At 41.0% G+C, this 21,870-nt stretch overlaps 3 protein-coding genes and 1 non-coding gene across 4 annotated transcripts; 3 read left to right on the top strand and 1 right to left on the bottom strand.

Moving 5' to 3' along the window:
- The first annotated feature begins 1,829 nt into the window (after positions 1–1,829).
- kri1 (KRI1 homolog) lies at positions 1,830–7,805 on the top strand. The gene is made up of 18 exons (XM_084926729.1): positions 1,830–2,034; positions 2,172–2,248; positions 2,352–2,454; positions 2,540–2,642; positions 3,515–3,572; positions 3,657–3,706; positions 3,785–3,887; positions 3,980–4,057; positions 4,164–4,270; positions 4,359–4,587; positions 4,691–4,861; positions 5,476–5,551; positions 5,712–5,827; positions 5,926–6,088; positions 6,163–6,293; positions 6,821–6,885; positions 6,968–7,063; positions 7,147–7,805. Exons 1-18 carry the CDS (start codon positions 1,950–1,952, stop codon positions 7,634–7,636), a joined length of 2,301 nt encoding a protein of 766 aa, XP_084782855.1. The 5' UTR covers positions 1,830–1,949; the 3' UTR covers positions 7,637–7,805.
- LOC146389078 (Z30 small nucleolar RNA) lies at positions 6,636–6,734 on the top strand. The gene has a single exon (XR_014800161.1). It is a non-coding gene; the product is annotated as a Z30 small nucleolar RNA (small nucleolar RNA).
- A 630-nt stretch (positions 7,806–8,435) lies between the features above and the next one.
- On the top strand, positions 8,436–12,254 carry spc24 (SPC24 component of NDC80 kinetochore complex). Its single transcript, XM_084924807.1, has 6 exons — positions 8,436–8,518; positions 8,951–9,125; positions 9,289–9,433; positions 9,524–9,628; positions 11,858–11,934; positions 12,037–12,254. The coding sequence occupies exons 2-6, from the start codon at positions 8,960–8,962 to the stop codon at positions 12,141–12,143; spliced, it is 600 nt and encodes a 199-aa protein (XP_084780933.1). The 5' UTR covers positions 8,436–8,518; positions 8,951–8,959; the 3' UTR covers positions 12,144–12,254.
- Positions 12,255–13,726: 1,472 nt separating this feature from the next.
- Positions 13,727–17,139, bottom strand: s1pr5a (sphingosine-1-phosphate receptor 5a). The gene is made up of 2 exons (XM_084926728.1): positions 16,993–17,139; positions 13,727–16,336 (listed from the first exon to the last, which is right to left on the bottom strand). Exon 2 carries the CDS (start codon positions 16,036–16,038, stop codon positions 14,902–14,904), a length of 1,137 nt encoding a protein of 378 aa, XP_084782854.1. The 5' UTR covers positions 16,039–16,336; positions 16,993–17,139; the 3' UTR covers positions 13,727–14,901.
- Between the last annotated feature and the right edge of the window lie 4,731 nt (positions 17,140–21,870).

The raw sequence follows: 21,870 nt of genomic DNA, 5'->3' as shown, positions 1-21,870 counted from the left end.
TTTTAAAAAACATTTTGTGTCAGTGTTAGGAGTGCTGTCGATGCCTAAAACTTAAATTTATTTCCTTTTTTAAATGATTTGTGGGTATTTTATCAGACATGAAAACAGGATCTCTTATAACCGCTGTATACTTTTAAATAAATTAGAATTACTTATATATATATATATATATAAAAAGCAATGAGGCAAGTTGTATAAAGTACTCAGTGCTCAGGTAGAGTATAAGAACCAGTCCAGTCCATGCATCACTGTATGAGTGCTATTTTAATTGTTGGTTTGGGTCAGTCTTTTTCCTGATTTGTTTATTTACTATTTGTTTGAGCTATACTTATAACAGAATTTGTTATAACAAAACCTCACTTATTCTTTCATACTGTTTTGTGTTCAAATTCCTTCATTTGTAAAAGTAACTGATAGTTAAAGCTGTCAGATGAATGTAATGAAGTACAATATTTGCCTCTAAAACATTGTGGAATAGGAATAGAAACAAGCAAGAAACAGAAAAGAGTCATAAAACACAGCTAGCTCAAATTTGTATTTGAAGTAAATCATACAAGATAATGTCTGCACTTTACAACCAATCATTTGTCTAAGCTTTAGTTATAATGACTATTTTCTGTTAGTATTTTTTATACTAAGGATTGGGGAGATATAAAACTTCATTAATGGTATAAATTACCCTTTTTTGTCTAGCTAAAATATTTAATGTAAGATATTGCTGTTAGCTTCACATTTAGAAGCTTTACCTGCCAGTTCAGCCTATGAGTGTATATGTACGTTACAATGACATTGGGTAAGATTTGCAACTCTATCCTATGAGTCACCTGTGAGAAATCATTAATATACAGTAAATGTTAGTGGACTTAATATATAACCATGTGGTAGGGCCATTGTAAACCTGAGGTTAAACATTAGGTTTAATGAATTACACTGAATGCTTTGTAGAAAGATAAACAGAAAGCAACAAACACTCTACTTTTATTATTTATTTATTTTTATCTTTAGGCTTCATCGAAAGGTTTTCTCTTATTCAGTAACTTAATTATTTATCAAATCCAAAAGAAGAAACAACAACATATCAGAACAGCCTCATATTTCACACAGTCTTGCCCTCCTCCATCCTGTTCAGTAACTTCTCTCACTGGTCTTTGTTTAAACTAACTTTGCTCCACAGAAGTATTATTTATGTTTTGATGGTATGCCGTTTATGCATTTTCTGTTGTTGAGTCATAAACAGTTGCTTTACCCTCAAACTTTTTGAACATTTGTCTGAGTTTGGGACGATTTTTGAGCCCAGTAGATTTCATGCATATTATTTTGACAGACTTCCTTTTGGAAGTTCCTTTCCAAATTATGGCTCTTTGCAATTTTCTGTTACTTTTCTATAAACTATTCAAAAATACAATATAATCAATATGATGTAAAAATGTAGGCCACGCAGTCCAAATAGGTACACAAAATATGCACTTACAGAAGAGCTGACATAATGTATAAATATGGATAAAATTAAATTAATTCAACTAGTTCGTGCAAAGATCTTTTAAGAGGATAAACATTTGTAAATGAGTGTAATTTGTTGCTTCATATACGAAACTTTGTTACAATTTAAAATAACAAAAAAGAAGCTCTGGCAGTGAAAATGATCATTTAAATTTATTGTGCAATTTATTCAGATTTTTCAGGGGAAAAAAGTCACACTGATGATGTAGAGGTCTCACAATCTCGTGATACGCGTTACAGTTACAGGAAGCGCGAGGATTTGGGGCTTCAACTCATCAAACTGGTAGTCGCGCGCCCCCTGCCGGCCAATCGACGTAACGCACGAATCGTACACCGGAAACCACGTGTTCCAGCGTTACCATGCTTCTGTGAGCGACCTGGATTACTTCTCTTGGCTGTGTTTACTTGTGGGATTTAAACTACAGGGGACTTTTTTTTTCTGTGAAAACATGTCGGGCAAGTCGGAGCTGAAGATTAACTCTCAGTTCGCGCAGAAATATGAGAAGTATCGACAGAAAGAAGAGCTGCAGAGACGTAAGTGTGTCACTAGCTAAGCAGCGTGTTAGCGTCCCAACGTGGGGAAGTATTGCTAGCATTAAAAGTAGTTGTTTTCTCCAGGGAAATGTGAAAGTTGCTATTATAATCTCTGCGTTCACGCTGTGTTTGTGCAGTGAAGGATCGCTACGGAGACCGAGCAGATGAGAGTGACTCGGGGTCTTCAGAGTCCAGCTCCGATGACAGTGAAGTGGTCAGTTAGCATCTCTAACTTTTCTTTTGCTTCCACTCCTTATCAATGAGGTTCTTGTATGCATAACTGTGTGTGTGTGTGTGTGTGATTTTCTCACCTTCAGGAGCTGGACCCTGGTGTTGAGAGGGATTTTTACAGGACTCTGTCGCTGCTGAAGAAGAAGGACCCAAAGATCTACGAGAGAGATGCTAAGTTCTACTCAGAAGGTGATTGTTGGGTATTGACATTAGCGTTGTTGTGATGGTTAGTAATAATCTTCATGCAGCGAAGTGACTTACCTGTTGCTTTCAGGTGCATCCAGCAGTGATGCAAAACCTTCCACCTCGAAGGAGAAAGCAGTAAAGCCCATGTATCTTAAAGACTATGAAAGAAAAGTCATCCTGGAAAGGGAAGGGTGAGTGAAAGTCTGTTTAACTGCATCAAATAGCGTGAGACTACATCAATAAGGGATATACAGGTAGTACCAAATTAGAGCCTCACTAATATGCTGGTAAGCCGCTATTACTGTCTGATATTGATACATCAATATGGGTATTGATGGATATGGTGTCTGATATGAAAAACTATTTTACTTAATGCTGAAAAGGTTGAGGTGTTCTGGTTGGGAAGTGTCACAAAATGACATGGCAGGGATGCAGTATACACTCATATACAATCATACACTCACTTAATTAGTTACACCATGCTATTACCTGCTTTCACCCTTGTTTGCCTTCTGGACTGCCTTAATTCTTTGTAGCATCAATTCAACAAGGTGCTGGAAACAATCATCAGAGATTTTGGTTCATACTGACATGACAGCATTAAACATTTGGTTCAGATTGGTTAGCCCCACATCCACGAAGTGAAACACCACATCCCAAACATGCTCCATTGGATTGAGATCCTATGAATGGAAGCCATCTGAGTGCAGCGAATTCATTGTCATGTTGAAGAAACTTTCACATCTTCAGAGTCACTTGAATTACAATCTTCCCTGATTCTGATGCTTCGTTTGAGCTTCAGCAGGTTGTCTTGACTATGGTCCATATGTCTGAGTGCACTGACTTCCTGCCATGTGATTGCGTGATTAGTTGTTGAACAGGTGTGCCTAATGTATTGGCCAGCAAGTGTATTTATAATTAATTACACAGATCATGTAAGATGCCAAAGAAAGCCAGTCCCTGATTCGCTGCTTAGTGGGTCAGGAAGCATTTGGTGTTTTCCTCTTTCATGTGTTTCCTGTTTAATTCTCTGCCTGTAACACGTCTTGTTCTTGTTTTGCAGCAAATATGAAGATGATGACGACGACAGCGATGATGAGGAGGCTGTCAAGAGAAAAGAGGTAGGCAAAGTTCTTCACTAATGTCTCCTTAGGAATGAACAAACTGCAGATGCTTTCATTAATCACCTCTGTTTTCCTTCAAAGAGAGCCGCCTCTCCCAGCTACATGCAGGAGCAGAAGGAGCTGAAGGAAAGGTAAGTTAAGAGACACCTCGTGCTGTCCCGCTCTCGCACTCAAAGGCTACTTACTGAAGTCGAAATCTCTCTCTGCAGCTTCCGGAAGTTCATCCAGGACAGCGATGACGATGATGAAGGTGATGAGGCAGACAGAGCATCCCAGCTGCTGACCAAGAGGATCAAAACACAGGAGGAGAAGGTCAGAAGCTGATACCTGGTGCTCATCTTTAAATTGGCGTCATTTATAGATGATTTTCAGGTCAGGTTAAACTTATCTGTGGATGCTCGTAGGATAAAGAAGAGGCAGATTATGTGGAGTGGCTGAAAGGCCAGGCAGAACTCGAGGGTGCAGAGGAGGTGAAGGACATGGTGAGTGTGTGTAAAAAAGGCTGGAGAGACTTCAGGAAGTTACATTTTGGTTGAGAAAGATGTTTGTGTTTAACTGACTGGTTATAAATGGTTTGTGTTGATATAGAAATATTTAAAAGACTACTGGAATGACCCAGAGCTGGATGAAAAGGAGCGTTTCCTGAGGGATTACGTGCTAAACAAGGGCTACCTAGATGACGATGATGATGAACGGTATGTGGAGGACCAGTTGGTTTATGTCTTACTCGTGAAGTGAAGAAACACTGCCGGCTTTAACAATGACTTATTGGGCCACATGCAGGATCCCAACCTACAATGAGGTGGTCCAGGATGACGTGGAGGATTCAGAGGAGGAGGGGGAGACTTTCTTAGAGCGCCAGGAAAACTTTGAGAGGAGCTACAACTTCCGCTTTGAAGAGCCCGATTCTCAAGAGGTCAAGACCTACCCCCGAAACATCGCCACCTCTGTGCGCACCAAGGACGACCGCAGGAAACGCAAAAGGGAGGAAATTAAAGAAAGGAAGCAAAAGGTGTGGATCATGTAGGAGAAGGAAGGAAAAAAAACCACAGGAATCCAAGTTGATCCTTTATTCGTTTGTTAATATTTGACCCCTTTCCTAAAAAATACTTCAGGAGAAAGAACAGAAGCAGGAGCAGCTGAAGCAGTTGAAGAACCTGAAGAGGAAAGAGATTATGGAGAAGCTGAAGAAGCTCCAGGAGCTGACGGGGAACGAGCAGCTCGCTTTCGATCAAGCCGACCTCGACGGAGACTTCGATCCAAAACAGCACGACCAGCTTATGCAGGTCAGTGTACTCACACACACACACACACACACACACACACTTTGGAGGGAGGAGATAAAACCCACATATACTCTGTTGGGAGGAGCCAAACAATCAGTGGCATATGATCGTGGATCACAAAGGAAAGTATGAAAATTTACTGCTACCCACATTTAGAGGACTTCTGGTTTTATATTCCAGTGATAAGTAACAAGATAACAATGAAACAACTTGATGTCATATAACATTTGAAAAAAAATCTTTTTTGGGGAAGAAATTCCTGAAACCTTGTTAGGGTTGATCTGAGACTTGAGAGATTAAACAGAAGGATTATAACCCAAAATTTGGACTCATTTATGGAAAATGTATTTTTTTTCAGTCGTAGAGAGAGAAAGGGGGGGGAAGAGTGGCGTAAACAAGCTACCTGCTATGATTGTAATGTGGATATAGCTTCAAATCCAGAGCAGGAGCAGCAAAGCAACAGCTGTCGGCGTTGACCTTAAGGATGGCCGGCCTCCTGCGGTTCACACAGCTGCGTTGCATTTGGCAGATTTCTCTGCTTCAGCATTTAAACCAGGAGGTCGAAGAAGGAACTGAAAGTCTCGTTTAACTTCACCGGCAGTTTGTGTTTGCAGAAATTCTTTGGCGATGAATACTACGGAGAGGAGGAGGATGAGAAGCCTCAGTTTGAGGACGATGATGAGCTGGAGGGTGAGCTAACTGAGAAGCCAGTTTTAATCAGATTGAAGCTAACATGTGCTAAATACACATTTGTGGGTTGCACTGAGTCATGAGTAAAAATTTAATGTGATTGTGGCGCTCAGTTTATTTTTTGCATAAATGTCTGAACATAACCTCCTGTGTGTGACAGAGCACTGGAACTGGGACACTTGGACTGGAGAGGAACGCGAGGAGGACTACGGCGAGGAGTATGATGGAGAGGAGTACAGTGCTACTGAGCCCTACTGCGAGGATCAAGACTTTAATGTGAGCTTGTGCTCCTTACTGATCAGTTGTCTGATGCTGATTGTCCTGATCAACAGTCTCTCTCACTAAAAGATCTTTGTTTAAACCTGTTTCTGCAGATGGACGCAGACTATGACCCCAGTCAGCAAACAGTTTCCAAGAAGAAGAAGAAAAAGGAGAGGAAGATGATGAAGAAGGAGGATCTGCCTCAAATGGGCAAGAAAAAAAAGAAGTCTCACTTTGCAGAGGTCATCACCAAGAACAAACCTGTGTTTGATCCTCGTAAGTGCCATTAAAGCTCGCACGCGCTCTCTAACACAGCGTGGAGGTTGTCTAATGGAGCGCTGTCGTTTCAGAGGAGAAGAGCTTCGAGCAGTACTTGGACGAGTACTACAAGCTGGACTACGAGGACATCATCGATGACCTCCCGTGCAGGTTTCGCTACAGGCAGGTGGTGCCCAATGACTTTGGCCTGACCACAGATGAGGTGAGAGAGGTTGCACTTGCAGTCTTTTCATTTTTGCACAGTGGCAGGTTAATGATGATTACCACATTAAGCTGAAGTCAGCTCACTTAGCTGTGTCCTCAGTGTTTCAGTCTTCTTGTAGCCTCCATATTGGCTCTTAATGCCATGGATGTGTTGCAGTAGCCATGTAGTGCACATTAGGTTGTGGATAATCTCATTTGCTCTCATTATTTGATCTGGCCATGCATGAGTCCGGGCACATGACACCCACTCTGTTCTGTTCCCACATGCACCAGCATATAGAAGAGTTCAAAGCTGCAGAGCATGTGTGGGAGACAGTGTTTAGGCTGTAGGTGAATTGTTCTGCGGTGATGAGCCTTGGCTAGATTGATCTGGTATTGCTTCCTTCTGGGGAGAGCTCTGACCAGGGAATGATCTCAGCTTAATCTTCTCTCTGAGCAGACCACACAGTGATTTGATGAAGTGGCAGCAAATGCAAAATTATCTAAAAATTGATTTGAACTAACGAGGCTGCTTCCTCTCCGCAGATTATAAAGGCTAATGACAAGGAGCTGAACCGCTGGTGCTCTCTGAGGAAGACGTGCATGTTCAGGTACACTGGTTCTGTCTTCTTTAAAGCGTCTCGTCCCTTTATCTGATGTCTTTTGTTCAACTTTGCTTCTTTGTTTTGACAGGTCTGAAAAGGAAGAGCTGAGCGATCTGAAGAACTATAAAATCAAGGCTCAGAATGACAGGAAGAAGAGAGAAATCCTTAACTCTGTGTATCTGGAGTGAGTAACATATTGATCTACTGTATTAATGAATGTGTTCCAATCATTTTATCAATATGTGACCATGTTAATTTACCCTACAGAGGCGATGAAGATGTGATTGAGGCCAAGACAAAGGTGGGCAAGAAGCGAAGAGATCGTCTGAAGAACGCTGAGAAGCAAAACACAGAAGCAGAGGATGGTAGTGCAGTCCTCCCTGTGGACTCTACAGAACAGACTCTTGTTCAGGCTCTTCACGAGGCCGGGGATGCCATTGAGGATGAGGAGGAGATTCTGATTCCCAAGAAGAAGAAACATAAAGGAGAACCCCAGATTACAGAGGAGGCGGTGGCAGCAGTTAAACCAGAAGAAGTGAAAAGTGGGACTGAGAGACCGAAATGGTCTAAGAAGAAGCACAAGCATTCAGGTGGCCGTATCCTCTCAGGAAGAATCGGGGTGAAGATAGGCGGCCGGGAGTTCAGTAGGCAGAGACTGAAGGCCTATGGCCTGAACCCCAAGAGATTGTACTTCAGACAGCTTGGCAGACAAAAACGAAAAGCTCAGGAGAAGAAGGAGAAGCAGAAGAAAGAGTGACAGCTCTGCCACTGTTTCAGATACAATCCTTCATAATCATGGTGTGAAATACAGCACGGAGAAAAATGGCAAATTTTCCAAATGTTTCACTTCTTCACATTGACCCTTTTGACTGTATAATGTAAATAAAATGTGTATTAAATGGTAGCTATGAAAACCTGAAGCTCCAGTTCTGTTGTGTAATCTTGTGACTCTTGCATTGGTTGGAGTCATTTGTGCCCGCTTATGGTTAGGTGTGGGTGGTTTTTGTATGTCAGGCATTTATGACTCAGATCTGGCAGCAGCTCATTGATGTACTGGACCCCTGAGAACCTGCATGAATTGCTAATTCCTGAAACCCCAATGGCATTGTGGTTTGTTTTTAAATGTCATCCACGGGGGCTCTTAGAAGTGCATCATAGCTCTGTGCTCAAAACAGCCTGTTGGTTGGCCTGTCTTATAACTGCAAAATCAATTTGCTGTATTGAGTGGGTTGTATCTTTTGTTTTGGCCAGTTTCAAAAGCGAGTGGTTGGGGAAAAAAACATTTACAACTATAGTTGGAAAAATAACAAGGGGGGGAAACAGGGTTGAAAGTGTATCAATACACAAAACTTGTACCTTATTCCATTCCTCATGCAAAGCTGCTTTAAAAGGTCGACATCTGCAAAGTTAAATGATTAACCAGCGTGTTAAAATCACTTACAGTGGGAAATTTAAAGTACAATTACAACAGGAATTTCTGTAAAATCAAGTAGTCCTCAAATGTTTTGTCATTTGACTGGTGTACATTAGGGGGCGGTATGAGCTTAAGGACGGTCTGAAAGTCAGGCTACTACCAACGAAGAAGAAGAGAAGCGGCGCGCTCAGCGGATGAATTTGAATCCTGGAGGAGTGCTAGTCGGTATGTTTACTGTTCTAATTTGACCTCAAAACATGCTTCTTCCTTCCATAGCCCTGTTGTTACTTGATTGACATACCCTGGAGGATATTGTTGGGCACTCGTACTGCGTTTGTTAGCCTTTTTAGAGCATGCTAGCTTGATACGCAACTACCGTTCAAAGGAAGCTTTGATTCGTAAACGTAAACAAGTCTTTATGGGCCTTAAAATTTCACCTATAGCGCTTAAAATGGAAAGAAATGTTTTCTAAACTTTTTAACGTACAGTTTGTAACAGGAACGTATGTCCAAGAGCGAAAATAATCTCTTCCCCTTGTTAAACGGAATTATCAAGATACTCAAACTTTACTTTGTGTTATTACACAGTCAGACTAACTCATTCACAGCATTAGCCGACATGTTTTCACTTTAATCTAGTATCTTCTGTGCTTTCTAGCTGCCCACTATGGCTCAAGGTCATAAATTTCAAGACTTGGAGGAGACTGGGGAGGCTTTGGTGGGATTCATCAACAGCAGTCAGCCTGACAAACTGAAAGGACTGAAAGATGAGCATCAGGCTCTTTTTGATCAACACACAGAAACAGCGAAGATTGTCACACAGATTTTAAAAGGTAAGCAAACAGCCCGTTTGTTCCTTTTACACCATCGTGTGCATTTTCATGGGCACATGAATCCAAAGTGAAGGCTGTGAAATTTTGTGCCACTCGTGTAAACTGTCTGTGTCAGAAAAATCTAATTGTATTCCCTCTGTGTGTCGCTGTCCTCCATCCTCAGATTTGGCTCAGATTGAAGAGAATGCAGGTCAGAGGCTGTTGGACATGGAACAGGAGAAGATGCGAAGGGAGAAGGAGCTGGAGAGCTTGGAGGAGCAGCTGAGGCAGTGCACAGCGAAGAGCCAGATCACTGACTCAGAATTACAGTATCCTTTTTTATAGGTGTGTTTGTCATGAAGAAAAACGGCTATAAAACAAGTCCATTTTATTTGTTATCTTCCTGAACCCTCCTCCAGGTTTCTTCAAAAAGAGTTGGAGAGTCTGAGAAACGCTGAAAATGAGCTCGAGATTCTTCAGAGTGAAGTCGAAGAAGACACCACCGAGGTCATCCCTTCAGCAGTGTGAGTGTGGTATATACATATATATATCAGAACCCTACCCGTGTGAAGTTGTGCATCAACAGTGCAGATGCTCTCAACTTTACATGTTACAACACCATTCAGTGTGAACAGTGAAGACAATCTGGATATTTTTTAATTCTGGGATTTTTCTTTAAATTCTTTCAACTTTTTTATCAGGATGGATGTGAGATGGTTCTTAAAAAGTTATGTTTAAGTTATCGAATTCTCATAAATGGTTCTCATGGTCTGGAAAGTTCACTTTTTAATGTGTGCTTGACTTGCAGACATGGATGGTAGTGGTGGTTCAGTTATGCAGTCATTCCAAAAAAGTCACATTAATGCATAAGCAAGCATGAGATTACAACTGTGAGCATGTGTTTCTTTGACCTTAGTTGCTGAGGTAGCTAAGTAAATCATTGTTTTTCACGAGCAGAGATTACCCCAAACAGCAAAAACATGATCATAAAATTCATCTTGCCTGACACACCAGCTTTATGTCACAATCTCACTGTGCTGTGCATGCCTAACAGGCTGCACATGGAGCAAAGTGTGAACATCAGGGGTTTTTTTGTTTTGTTGTTGCATTCTAGCATCAGCATTGCCCTATAAATATCACAGAGAGAGGGGAAAAAGCAGCATGCATGCACGCCTGTAGTTGCCAGAGATGTGCACAGACCTCTGCAAAAATAATTTATGTTTACTTTTTTATTTAGCATTACAATATTCAACCATTAAAGGTGATTTAAAAAAATAACTTTACTGTAAAATATTTAAGGCAATGAAAACACATCTTGACAGTCAGGATTAACAAGATTCATCATTTATGACAATAATCAAAGTTTTGATAAAGTTAAATGGAAGCGGAAGTGAGTTTGTTGTCTGTGGGTGTTTGTGGAAATCTTTCTTCTGAATTTGCTGCAAACCTGCACTTCCAGTTTACTGTTTTTGTAACTGCTATGCTTCTCCAAACGGTTGCCTTTTAATGTTGCCCGGGCTTTTGACAGCTCTGGAGTAAACAGCATTTCTTATTGTGCATACTGGATATGAATGATCAAAGTTTGAATATGCTTATATCAGCTATTGAATTAAGGCTTTATAAAGAACATTTTAATAAATAATAAATTAAAATAGTCTGGGAGTATGACAAATAAGAGGGCTCATCTCATGCACCACCTGGTATAATGTTGGCTGAGCAAACTTACATTAAATCAACACTGGTTACACTTAGCTTGGCAAAGCTACCTCCTATTTCAGAGCAATCTAATGGCTGAGTCACACAACAGCAGCGTTCTTACGTCTATGTCGGTGACTTCCTATTGATTTTTTTTCACATTCTGCAACTTGTGGTGACTGAGTTGCGATTGCGCGGTTCACCTGATAGGGGGCAACCTTTCTCCAAACAGTTGCACTCTGACTTGGACTGACCGCAGTCACTCAGAGAGATTGTTGAAGGTTTGCGGATAACTATCTGATTTCTAAATACAGATTGCTCACTGCAATAATTAAATATCAATTTTTGTTAAATGTGAATTTGTCTATGTAGACAGCAACAGTCATTTTTGAAGTTATATTACAGTTAATTGGTGTATTATCAGAAATAGATTGCATGTAATTGCCAGCTTGACCCCATTCAGTATCAGACTGATTGCAGACTGATGCTGTCTAATGGCAGGTTTGAGTGTCAGTGTTGGTATGTTTGATAATATCATCTTTCAGCAAAAAATATCTGAAGTGAGAGAACTTCAGTTTTATCGCATTGGATAAAACTGACAAAGTTTAACTTTGAGGACATCATTTGCAGTTGAAAGGGTGCTAAATCACAATGTAATGTACTGCAATAATCAGCAGATCCAGAATGTTAAAAATCTCAATATTATTGTATCTGATGATTCCCACCTCGAGTATTTCACTTTTTATATGCTTTTTAAAAAATGTTGTGAGTTTGAATAATTGCCACTATGGCCAGATCTTGATATATTTTTTTTAATCAATTAATTGATTTTTTTTTTTTTTTTTTTATGGTACCGGTACTTCCTTTTGTTTTTATATTCTAACCCTTTTATGGTACTTCCTGTTAAAATAGAAAACGCAACATGTCTGTCTACATGTCTGTAAAGAGCTTTAAACACTGCACTGTGCAGGCATGTAATCAGAGATGATCTGAAGCATTGACTGTTTGTGAATTCTGTTTATTCTTATTTCTTTTCTCTCTCTTTTTTTTTTTAACAGATACGTGGCTCAGGTCTACTACCTAATAACCAAGATCAAGTGGGAATATGACACCCCGGCGAACATTTTAAAAGGAGGTACAGTCATGTTTTCTCATTTTCAGTGTACCATCTTCTCATGTACTTGAAGTTTGGTGTTGATGTGGCTTCAGACCATCAGCTTCTTTCCTTACATTGCAGTGCACTATGGTGCAGACCTGGCAACCCCCATCAACATCGACACCTCCTCGCGCTCTTGCATTGATGTAAGCGACCAGCTGTGGGGCTTCGTCAGCACCGAGTGGTAGCCGAAGGACGGATGTGAAGTAGTCAGAGGTGTTGAGTGTGTTATTTTTGTTTGTCTGTGGATGTGCGTGTTCTGTTCTCGTGTTTTTAAAAATTAAAATTGTCACACCCTTGGATTTGTGCCTTTTTGTTTAGTGCCTAAAATGTTGGTCGGGGTGCCCTCAGTCTAATGTGTTTCAGTAATGAGGATGGGATGAGACTGAGTGGTTTGACGGTCACTAGATGTCGCTGTAGAGTGTCATCTACAGCTTTTCTAAATGTCTTTAGAGATGGCATTTTGCTTTACTGAGTGTTGTATAGTTTAAAAATTAAATGAAAAGGCTGTTGACAGATTTTTAAAAAGATTTGGAGGTTAAATCAGTAAATAAAGGTTTTCATTTTTTCCCCTTCATTAACGCCACCATATCAAGGTAGTCTAATTAATTTATTATAAACTGGGTGTCTTAGTATTTAATTTAATACTTTACACTTTTCAGTGTAATTTTATTATCAGAATCTAGTTTGATTTGGCAATCACGCTCATCCTGTAATTTTAGCTCTATTTAGTTTTTATTGATCACCTTAAACATCCAAATAAAAATATCAAGTTTAGTTATTTATTTGAATTTTCCCCTCTATGTCCAGTCTGCAGTGGCTGTTGTTGGGCCTTTCTTTTTCTTTTTCAAAAGTAAAACATGAACTACGAGGCCATTAAAATCCCCCATCATCATTTATATGTGGCTTCGCTGAACTAGCAAGTTGTGCATTTGCAGCAGGAGAAAGATTTTCAAATATAAAGTATCCTGGTTGCCCACGCATGACACTGTGGGTTGTGTTATATACCCTCAGGCCTTGTTCTACAAGAACTAAGTCACCCCTTTCTTTGCAGGATGGTGTTTGGTTTAGAGTGGGCAGGATGACATATACAGACTTAGGGAGACATAAATTCACAGCTACCAGAATGTGGTTTCCTTACGGTAAACAGAGCATTAAGCGCACAGTTTTGTTTTTTTCTTTCTGCAACTTCATCGATACCTCTGCCTCAGCACACATCATTCGGTGGTTTTGGCAAGTGGTTTCCATGGAGGTGGGGTTTTGTCACTTAAGCCCGCGTTCCAGTGTAGTATTCTTGAGCTTTCCTTTGATGATGTTTGAGTAGGTATTTGAGCTTTCAGTTCTGCCGAATTATTTAAGCGATGCTTCTGTGTAACTTGGTAAATGCTCCACTTGTGGTCGGTTTAGATATTTTAGTATCAATTAAGTAGCGGCGTGATAATTTAAGACCAGCTTTAGTAAGTAACGGTGTTGTGTTTTGTCTCGGAGTACCAGAAATGTGTCAAATCAAACACAAAGTGCTACAAGCACATCATTTATTGCGTGACTTCACATTTTTCTCCATGTACAGTAGGTGATAGAGAGGTGACATTTTTAAACCTGTCTATTACTGACTTTTTCTTATATCTCGAGTTGGTAATTTTATTGTTTTCCTATTGTATAAGTCAGGAAGTGCCAGGTATATGTATAGATATTTTCGTAGCGAGAAACAGGAAGGATGTCGACCTCTTGTGAGACTTGTGAAACTTTAGAAGACACAAAGACCTCGATGTAAAAATCGTTCACATATTTTTATTCAGTGCACTTATAAAACCATCATAACTTAAATGACAATTATACAAAAAAATACTACGCAAGTAGGTTAGAAGTATTTACAAAGTATACAAAAAACTGTAAATATATATTTTACTCTCATTAATGTACAGTATTAAAATAAGTACAGAATTAATTCACCAGGTTGCACACACTCTGATGGGTCGCTACTGTTGCTGCTGCATCAGTTAAAGCTGAGGAAAAAAAAATACGTTTACATCATTTCATCAAACACAACGAGCTCGAGCTTTCTCCAAAGTCCACAGTAAAACATCTCACTGCCACATACTGCTCTGTCAAGCCCAGAAGGCGTCTACAAGCCTCCGCTGTCAGCTTTTATTGCTTTTAGGTATTCATCATGTGTCGCTACATATGTTAAGAGGACCTCCAAAGCAGCGAACCACCCAGCTCAGCCCCCCCGTATGACGTCCTCTAGGCCGCTGAGCGTATGATGTTGGCAGAGGAAAAGGAGGGGGGGGCCTCTACCGAGCATTGCCACTGACCAGAAACTCATATGGCAGAAATTACATGGGTTTGGCAGCAGCTTTGCTGGGTGTGGATGCTCCACATTTATGACAACATATCATTATGTGCTACACAGGCTGAGGAGAGATAAGGATGAATCTCGTGCTTTGGCTTTGGTTTCACTCTATCAAAATGCATTTATGTGAAACATCTGCACACACTCTTTGATTTCTCTGTACGTGCAAACACTGCTAAGTGCTCAATCAGAATACTGGCCTTGTTAAGAAGTCAAAGGAAGAAAAAAACTAATGCTGTTTTTGTTGTTGTTGTTTTCCTACATGAAACTTAAAGCTACTATTTAAGGCACTGATGTTTCTGTTAGTCACTGTCACACTTTTATATGAATTGTGAACATAAATGTTTATATTTTCACACTGAATGCTTAACTATAAAGGTCTTTCTCCCTGTTTGGACATCGCCACAAACATGTTGCACATTCTTTAGATGAGAACTGAAACAATGTCAGAGTGCACAACACAAAACTTCAACTTCTGTTGCATAGTCGATAATGCGTCTTAGTTCATAAGGGGTAATCGAATCACACACTAGAGGCAAAGTTCTTAGTCCGAGTGCTTGCTGTCAGTGTTAATTCAAGAGCGAGGCACCGTGTCATGTCCTAGATATCCTAGGATAAATGGCTTTAATTGTCGAGGGTGTAAAGTTACCGGAGGAGACTGTTGTGTCCAGGCCCTCCAGCCTGTGTGAAGCTGCATCCGTCTGCGTCTTAGTGGTGCTACAATCCAGGAAGGGCATCCCGATTTTCTTCACCTGCCCGTCTTCTGTCATGAGGCAGGGTCGGCAGAGCAGCCTGATGATGGCCCTCCTCATGTCCTTGCTGGTCAGGGTGTAGATGATGGGGTTAAGAAGAGAGTTGATCATAGCGATGCCCAGGAAGTAGTCTGCCTTATGGAGCACCTTGCACTTTCCGGTTGGGCAGGAGAAATCCAGCAGGAGGAGGATGAAGAGAGGCAGCCAGCATGCGATGAAGACTCCCAGCACTATGGTGACTGTCTTCAGCAGGGCCATGTACTTCTGGGACTTGCGGTAAAGACCTTTCCGGTGCGGAACCGAAGCGAGGCGCTGAGTGTTGGCCTTGACGATGCGGAAGATGCGGACGTACAGGACCACGATGGACATGAGGATGGCGCTGAAGATGGTGATGCAGAAGAGGATGTAACTCTTGGCGTAGAGTGGCAGGACTGTGGAGCACTGGCGCAGTTTACCCATGCAGTTCCAGCCGAGGACTGGCAGGACACCCAGGAATACAGAAAGCACCCAGCTCGCTCCAATCAGAGCGAACATGCGTCCCTGTTTATTGCCCTGGTACGGCTTCATCCTCACCATGGTGACATGGCGCTCGATGGCGATGGCCAGCAGGCTGATGACGGAGGCGGCCAGCATGATGAACACACCACCCTCACGCAGGAAATACATCACAGGTGTCATGTTTAATGTGTGGACACCAGACGTAATGATGTTCACCATGTAGGTGAAGCCTGCGAGCAGGTCAGAGAGAGTCAGATTGCCCAGTAGGTAGTACATAGGAACGTGGAACTTCTTGTTCTTCCATATGGCCAGAAGCACCACAGCGTTTTCTGCAACAATGAGCAGACAGACCAGCAGGAACGCAATGGCCTCGGGTTTGAGTCCATCTTGCTGGTACTTCTCATTGTCGAGCTTGCCCACGTACCTGTAGTGCTCTGTGATGACGGTCTTGTTCTGGTACTCACTAAACATCACAGACATAGTTGCAGAGGTAGGCCTTGGGGTAAAAGATGGGGCTGCAGCAACACAGGCAGCACGATGTTGTGTTTCCCAGAGATTTTTTTTCTTTGCCTTTTCTGATTTTAGGTTAGATCCACAGATGAGGTGTCACACAGTCCTCCACCTGTGCATTGTTTCTTCTTTCGGAACTTAAATATGCAGGGTGGAAAGCCTTCCTTTGATGCTATCACTTAGGATTTCCTGTGGTATGACAAAGTTTCCTCCAAAAATCAAAATCTTCAATGCTTGGGGCGCGCACTAGGAGGCGATGATAGCGAACCTGCGTAAAACAAGAGAGGAAAAAGTAAACGTGAGACGTGAAACAGCGGAGGAAAGGAAACAGGGGATCACTTAAAATCCAATATTCGAAAATGCAACAAATAATAATAAAAAGACGACCCTCGATTGGAATCACATTAATGACTAATGAGGATAGGAAGTCTCCAGCGGGAAATGACCATTTACTGTAACAACTTCAAAATAGCTGTAATGAATTCATCGGGGAAAATGGTTTAAGCTTGAATGGAAATAACGAGGAAGCTGTAATTGATCATTTTCCTTAATTCGTTGCAGTATAAGCTATAGTTTTCTGCTTTTTAATTTCTTAAATCAATGTTTTCTTTCACTGCTACTACACATAAAAACTTCAAAGTGGCTCCCAGCTCATAGAGAGCCATTTTCCATTCATGCGTAAATATGCATTAACCTCTCCAAACCTACAAGTCCTATAGATAACATAATTAACCCTGTGCTTTTTGTATTTTATTTCATTTACTTTGTCATTTATTTATTTAACAACTAAGTCTAGCCTTAATTGCCATACGTAAAATAAGAGCTACACTGATGAGTTTTAAAGCGAGTCATACATTTTACGCACGCAGAATAAAAAGAAACAAACTAAAAAAAAAAAGTTAGAGAATAAAAACTTTAACGCACCTTAAAAACGTTGAAATATCCAGTAAGAGTTTGAAATGATCCCTCGGCAGGAGGAGAGGACGCAGGCTCTGCGATCACAGCGCACTACAGCCACACGCGACTGTGCTGTGGGAATAGAGGAGGGCAGGACTGAACTTGCTGCAGTGGGTTGGTCTACGACTCTTTGTTTCAACGAGTTTTTTTTCTCCCTCTTTCGCCTGACCCCTTCATTTTATATATATATATATATATATATGTTTGTTTGTTTTTTGCCCATATGATAAATTGCACCTCTAAGACAGATTGTTTCTGTTTTCACGACAACACAAGAAGAGGAAGAGAGTGGGATTTTTTTTCACCTTATCAGTTTGTCCCCAGGGTGCAGCTACGGGCTGCTGTAACAGAGCTGCCAAATGGATTTTTTTTTAATTTCAAGTGTGTATGGAAGTGTGGCTCCGTCCTGCTCCTCTGGTTTTGTCTGATTTTCTCCTTCACTCTCCCTCTCCTCTCTCAGTTCCCCACAGTTCATAAAAAATAGAGACTCCGAAAGGGAACTCAAAACTCCAAAGTTAATTTGTCAGTGGAAAAAACAGTCATTTGTGAGACTCTGTGCAGCTGGATCTGTTTAACAGTCCAGAAACCCCAGATTTCAGAAAATAACTCGGTCAGATAGGCCTCGGCTGTAATTATCTTTTAGCTCACACATCAAAACTCAGCTTTTCTTTTTTTTGGCCAACATGTCATCTATAAAGCATTACAAAAATCCCTTTCAACCATGTGTTTAGACAGAAACATGTTTCTGCTTTGAGTAATAATTCGTCTCTGATATGGGTTTTCAAAACACACACAAAGTTTTTGTCCTTCTCTGTCATTGAACAAGCCAGACTGTTTGTACATAGAGACATTTAAGTGTCTGCCATACATTACTCACTTCCAAAACACAGAGAAAAACCCATAACTTGTAATATCTTCCGTTAAAATTCACACATCTCACATCCAGCCCTCTATCATTCACTCAACTGATTTGAAACTGCAGAAAAGGGAAAAACTTTCTTCTCTGCATGAAATGTATTTTAACAAGCATTTCCTGAAGTGACTGCCAGCTACAGATGACAGAAACCAGCTTAGTTATGCTTAATTTTTTTCTTCTTAAGCACGAAAACCACCAAACATGCAAGGTTTACAGCTATTTCCTTTAAATCAAAAATAAAACAAGGAACTTGAAATCAAGCGTCTTCTTCAAATAATTGGAAGCTAAATGTCATTTTGATGTTCTGTAGACTGAACAACCAGCAGCATGAGTCCCGTGGTTCTTCATCTTCATTCTGAGTTGCGTCTCCAAACAGAGGGCAGCTTTCATCGGGAAGGTTTTGAAATAAATAGACGACACCTCACTCTTTTTTCAGCTTTATGAATTCACTAATTGATTGTTTTCTTTACAATAATGAAAGTGTGTCATTCCCAAAACCCCGGGAGCAGTGGACTTTGCACAATGTGAGGGTGGGTGAGCAAAGGACTGGACTCACTAAACAGGAAGCTGCTTCATTGTGCCTCGAAAGGAGAGGGATATCCTTGAGAAAAACACAGATGAAGTCACTGGTCGGAGATGACACACGGTGAAGCCACGCTGTGACTACAGATTGACGTGCAAACAACTCTTAGTGCATCTTACTCATTTCCAGATTTGAATGACTAATTTTAGAGGTTAATGAGGCCTTAAGTGGCCTTCGGCTGCAGAATTTAGGGTCTAAAATAACTAATACAGGCTTTATTTGTCATTCTCTTATTCCAGCCTCATCAGTTGCACACCTGCTGGTCTGGGGACTCTTTTAACCGCCTTAAGTGATCATGCAGTTGGTGTCTGCCTGGGCTGCGGTCGAACGGTGCCCCTGACTTATCTCTCCCCCTGCTTCCTAAAGCCCACCCAGTGATAACCAGGCTGAAGCTCTCCTTGTGAGCCTTGTCAGTCAAATGGCAGTTAGCCCCCCGTAGTGACACTGTGACAAGTTCTCACTGTGCTGCCACTGATTAGTTAACACACAAAGCCAACGACAGCAGGGCTTTCTGCTCTGTCTTCTTTTCTTTTTTTTTCCCACAGTAGGGAGCTGCTCCTTCAGCCCTTCCTCCCTCAGGCCACAGGCAGGCTTTTTAGCAGCAGAGTGACCAGTCGTGACCCACCCAGCCATCTCTCTGCCTGTGGAGGCTTTCTGTGTTTGGTATGTTCTGTCCAAACCGCCAAGCTCGGGCTGATGTTTTCCTGTGACGTTAAAGAACTTGCAGAAAGGAAGTCAGTCAGTCCTGCTTTTGTCGTGATAGCTCCCTTTAGATTTGCTGCTGCTGTTTTGAGCACTGTCTGCTTTGCTCTGTTTATCTCTGACTGAAAATGATTGTTTGGCCTCACAAACATGAAGCAATCAATTTGAGTAAGATGCAGCTGAAATATATGAAGTCAAAGGGTTTGTTTATTCAAGTACTTCATCATTAAAACATAAGCTGAGTGTACACCAATCACGTAAATTTCATTTGACAAGATTTTATTAAATATAACATTAAATTAAATTTACATGCAATCAAATGACTTAAAGTCAGTGTTTTGGGACGTAAATATTTTTTTGAGCATATGTTTATAAGTAAATATTGTTAAAGCGTTTGGCTGTTTCTCTTTTATTTATTTCACATCAGAAACGAAAGTGGTTTTTCACACACTTTATAAAACACCTCTTTCACGATGATTGTGTCACGCACTATGAAAACCTGTTGCTCTCACTGCGCTGACAAGTTACTGGTGGCACACTGGTGGTGCAAAAATCACACCTCGAAATGAGATTCTCACCTTATGCTAACACAACACACAGATGCCTTTAATGTTATTTAGTGAACACAATGAAAGGAATTCACACCCCTCTAATTCTAAAGTTAGTGCTTTTTGTAATGTAGAGATGCAGTGCGCTTTAAATAAGAAAACATAAGACAACTAAGACAGGCTCATTAGTGAAGTAATTGAATCTGCATTACAATATATATATATATTTTTTTCCCCTTGAGCATTAGCTTCCCAGAGTCGCTGCTGTATTTTGCAGCGATCCAAACAAGATGTAGTTTCTAAATCTATGAGCTTTAGTTGAAGTGTGCTATGCAAACCTGCTCCGACCTGCAGTTAGGTTTGGCAACAGATATGAGAGTGGTTCTTATCTCACTATGAAGAGCAGATGGGCAGAGTCACTAGTTCCATTTAAGATTAGATGCAGAGTTCTTTGTGGGTCAGGAGTGTGGATACAAGGAACATTGCAGTTCTTAAAAACCCATTAGTAAGGTTGTTTTTTACCCCCACTCTTATGAGGGAGCAGATACTTTTTCAGCACGAGATAAAATGGCCTGCATTTGTATAGCGCTTTCCTCAGTCCCTAAGGACCCCAAAGCGCTTTACACTACATTCAGTCATTCACCCATTCACACACTGGTGACGGCAAGCTACATTGTAGCCACAGCTGCCCTGGGGCACACTGCACACACTGCCGGACACTGCCGCCACCACCAGTAGGCAAACACGGGGTTAGTATCTTGCCCAAGGATATTTGGCATGCAGCCAGGAGGCAGCCTGGGATCGAACCACCGACCTTCTGGTTAGTGACTGACCTGCTCTGCCACCTGAGCTACAGCCTGCGAGTGATGTGGTTATTGTGATTGTTAGTGTGATTGACCTAGATATGAAGGTGCACCGACTGATATAACAGCAGGAATTCATCACCAGCATCTCCAGTAAAAAGAAATCTTTGTTTTTTGGTGCTACATTAGTATTAGTTCTTCATATTAGCCATTATTTATATTTTAGCATTTATGGTCTAAAACAAGACATAAAAACCTGTATCCTGTTAAGCTTTTAAAGCATATAGGCTGTGCAAAAGTTCTGAGCCCCCATTTCTTTATACTTTGCTAACAAAGAGCCAGACTTTCTCATCTCATCAGACTGGCTGTCTGGCGCAAAAGCTCTCCGGGCTTATTTAAAACTCGTTTTCTGTCCAGTCCTTGGACCTGACCATTTTCACAGAAAAGCTCTGTTGTTTGTTAAGTCACTTAACACTGACCTATGAAGCATTTGAGCATTAAAAAGGCACTTAATACAAAGGATGAACCAGTGTTGTGTCTGCACAAAACAAATAACTTAGGAAAGAACACATTTTAATTGTATGTTTAGGCAATTTGAGACAAGCAGCCTCCCACAAAAACTCATAATTTGTTCCAATTAAAATGCCAATTTAGATAAACATAAAAAAGTATTTGTACCAAAAACTGATCCTCAAAAAGCTAGAAAATGAAATATTGGCATATCTCAGCTTGATGTGCAGTGTATCTTTAAAAAATTCAGGAACCTGGAGAAGTGGAGGACAAAAGAGGAAGTGGTGGGCATCACCAGATAGCTTAAAACATTATGTCCTTAAGAAACAGACAAAAGACCGAAACAGGACCTGAGAGATGCGTCTAGACCTTCAGTTGATCCATTTGAAGAATGAAGCCTCATCAGAAATGGTCTCAGTGGAAGGGTGGCTGTCAAGAAGTCAATCTTAAGGACGGGAAACAGGGAGAAAGGCTGAGGTATGCCACATTACACATTACAAAAGCGCTGGACTAAAAATAAGTGGCAACAGGTCTTATGGAGAGTTGAATTCAAACTGTAATTAAATTGGTTCAAATCTTGTCGATAAATACAAAAGAGGTGAGGAGAGAGGCACAACAGTGAGCGTCCACAGCCATCTGTAAAACACAGTGGAGGCTCTGTCATGGTTTGGGCTTCATTTCGGTCAGTGGTGTTGGAGATCTTATTAAAACTGATGGATTTATGAACACAGAACAGTGACATCAGATTTTGATCCACTATGCAGGAAAATCTGGAAAGTGTCT

The sequence above is a fragment of the Perissodus microlepis genome, chromosome 4 (assembly GCF_051167445.1).
Source record: "Perissodus microlepis isolate ML-2025 ecotype Zambia chromosome 4, ASM5116744v1, whole genome shotgun sequence".
In the NCBI taxonomy this organism is placed as follows: Eukaryota; Metazoa; Chordata; class Actinopteri; order Cichliformes; family Cichlidae; genus Perissodus; species Perissodus microlepis.
The sequence above is the reverse complement of the archived record's forward strand: the minus strand, read 5'-3'. Positions and strand labels throughout refer to the sequence as shown.

Excerpts from the sequence above, each read along its gene's own strand:
- spc24 (XM_084924807.1), top strand. The coding sequence starts at position 8,960 with ATGGCTCAAGGTCATAAATTTCAAGACTTGGAGGAGACTGGGGAGGCT. Across the intron at positions 9,126-9,288 it reads TGTCACACAGATTTTAAAAG|ATTTGGCTCAGATTGAAGAG; the intron begins GTAAGCAAACAG and ends CTCCATCCTCAG. Across the intron at positions 9,629-11,857 it reads GAGGTCATCCCTTCAGCAGT|ATACGTGGCTCAGGTCTACT; the intron begins GTGAGTGTGGTA and ends TTTTTTTAACAG.
- kri1 (XM_084926729.1), top strand. The coding sequence starts at position 1,950 with ATGTCGGGCAAGTCGGAGCTGAAGATTAACTCTCAGTTCGCGCAGAAA. Across the intron at positions 2,455-2,539 it reads TGCTAAGTTCTACTCAGAAG|GTGCATCCAGCAGTGATGCA; the intron begins GTGATTGTTGGG and ends TGTTGCTTTCAG. Across the intron at positions 2,643-3,514 it reads GTCATCCTGGAAAGGGAAGG|CAAATATGAAGATGATGACG; the intron begins GTGAGTGAAAGT and ends CTTGTTTTGCAG.
- s1pr5a (XM_084926728.1), bottom strand. The coding sequence starts at position 16,038 with ATGTCTGTGATGTTTAGTGAGTACCAGAACAAGACCGTCATCACAGAG.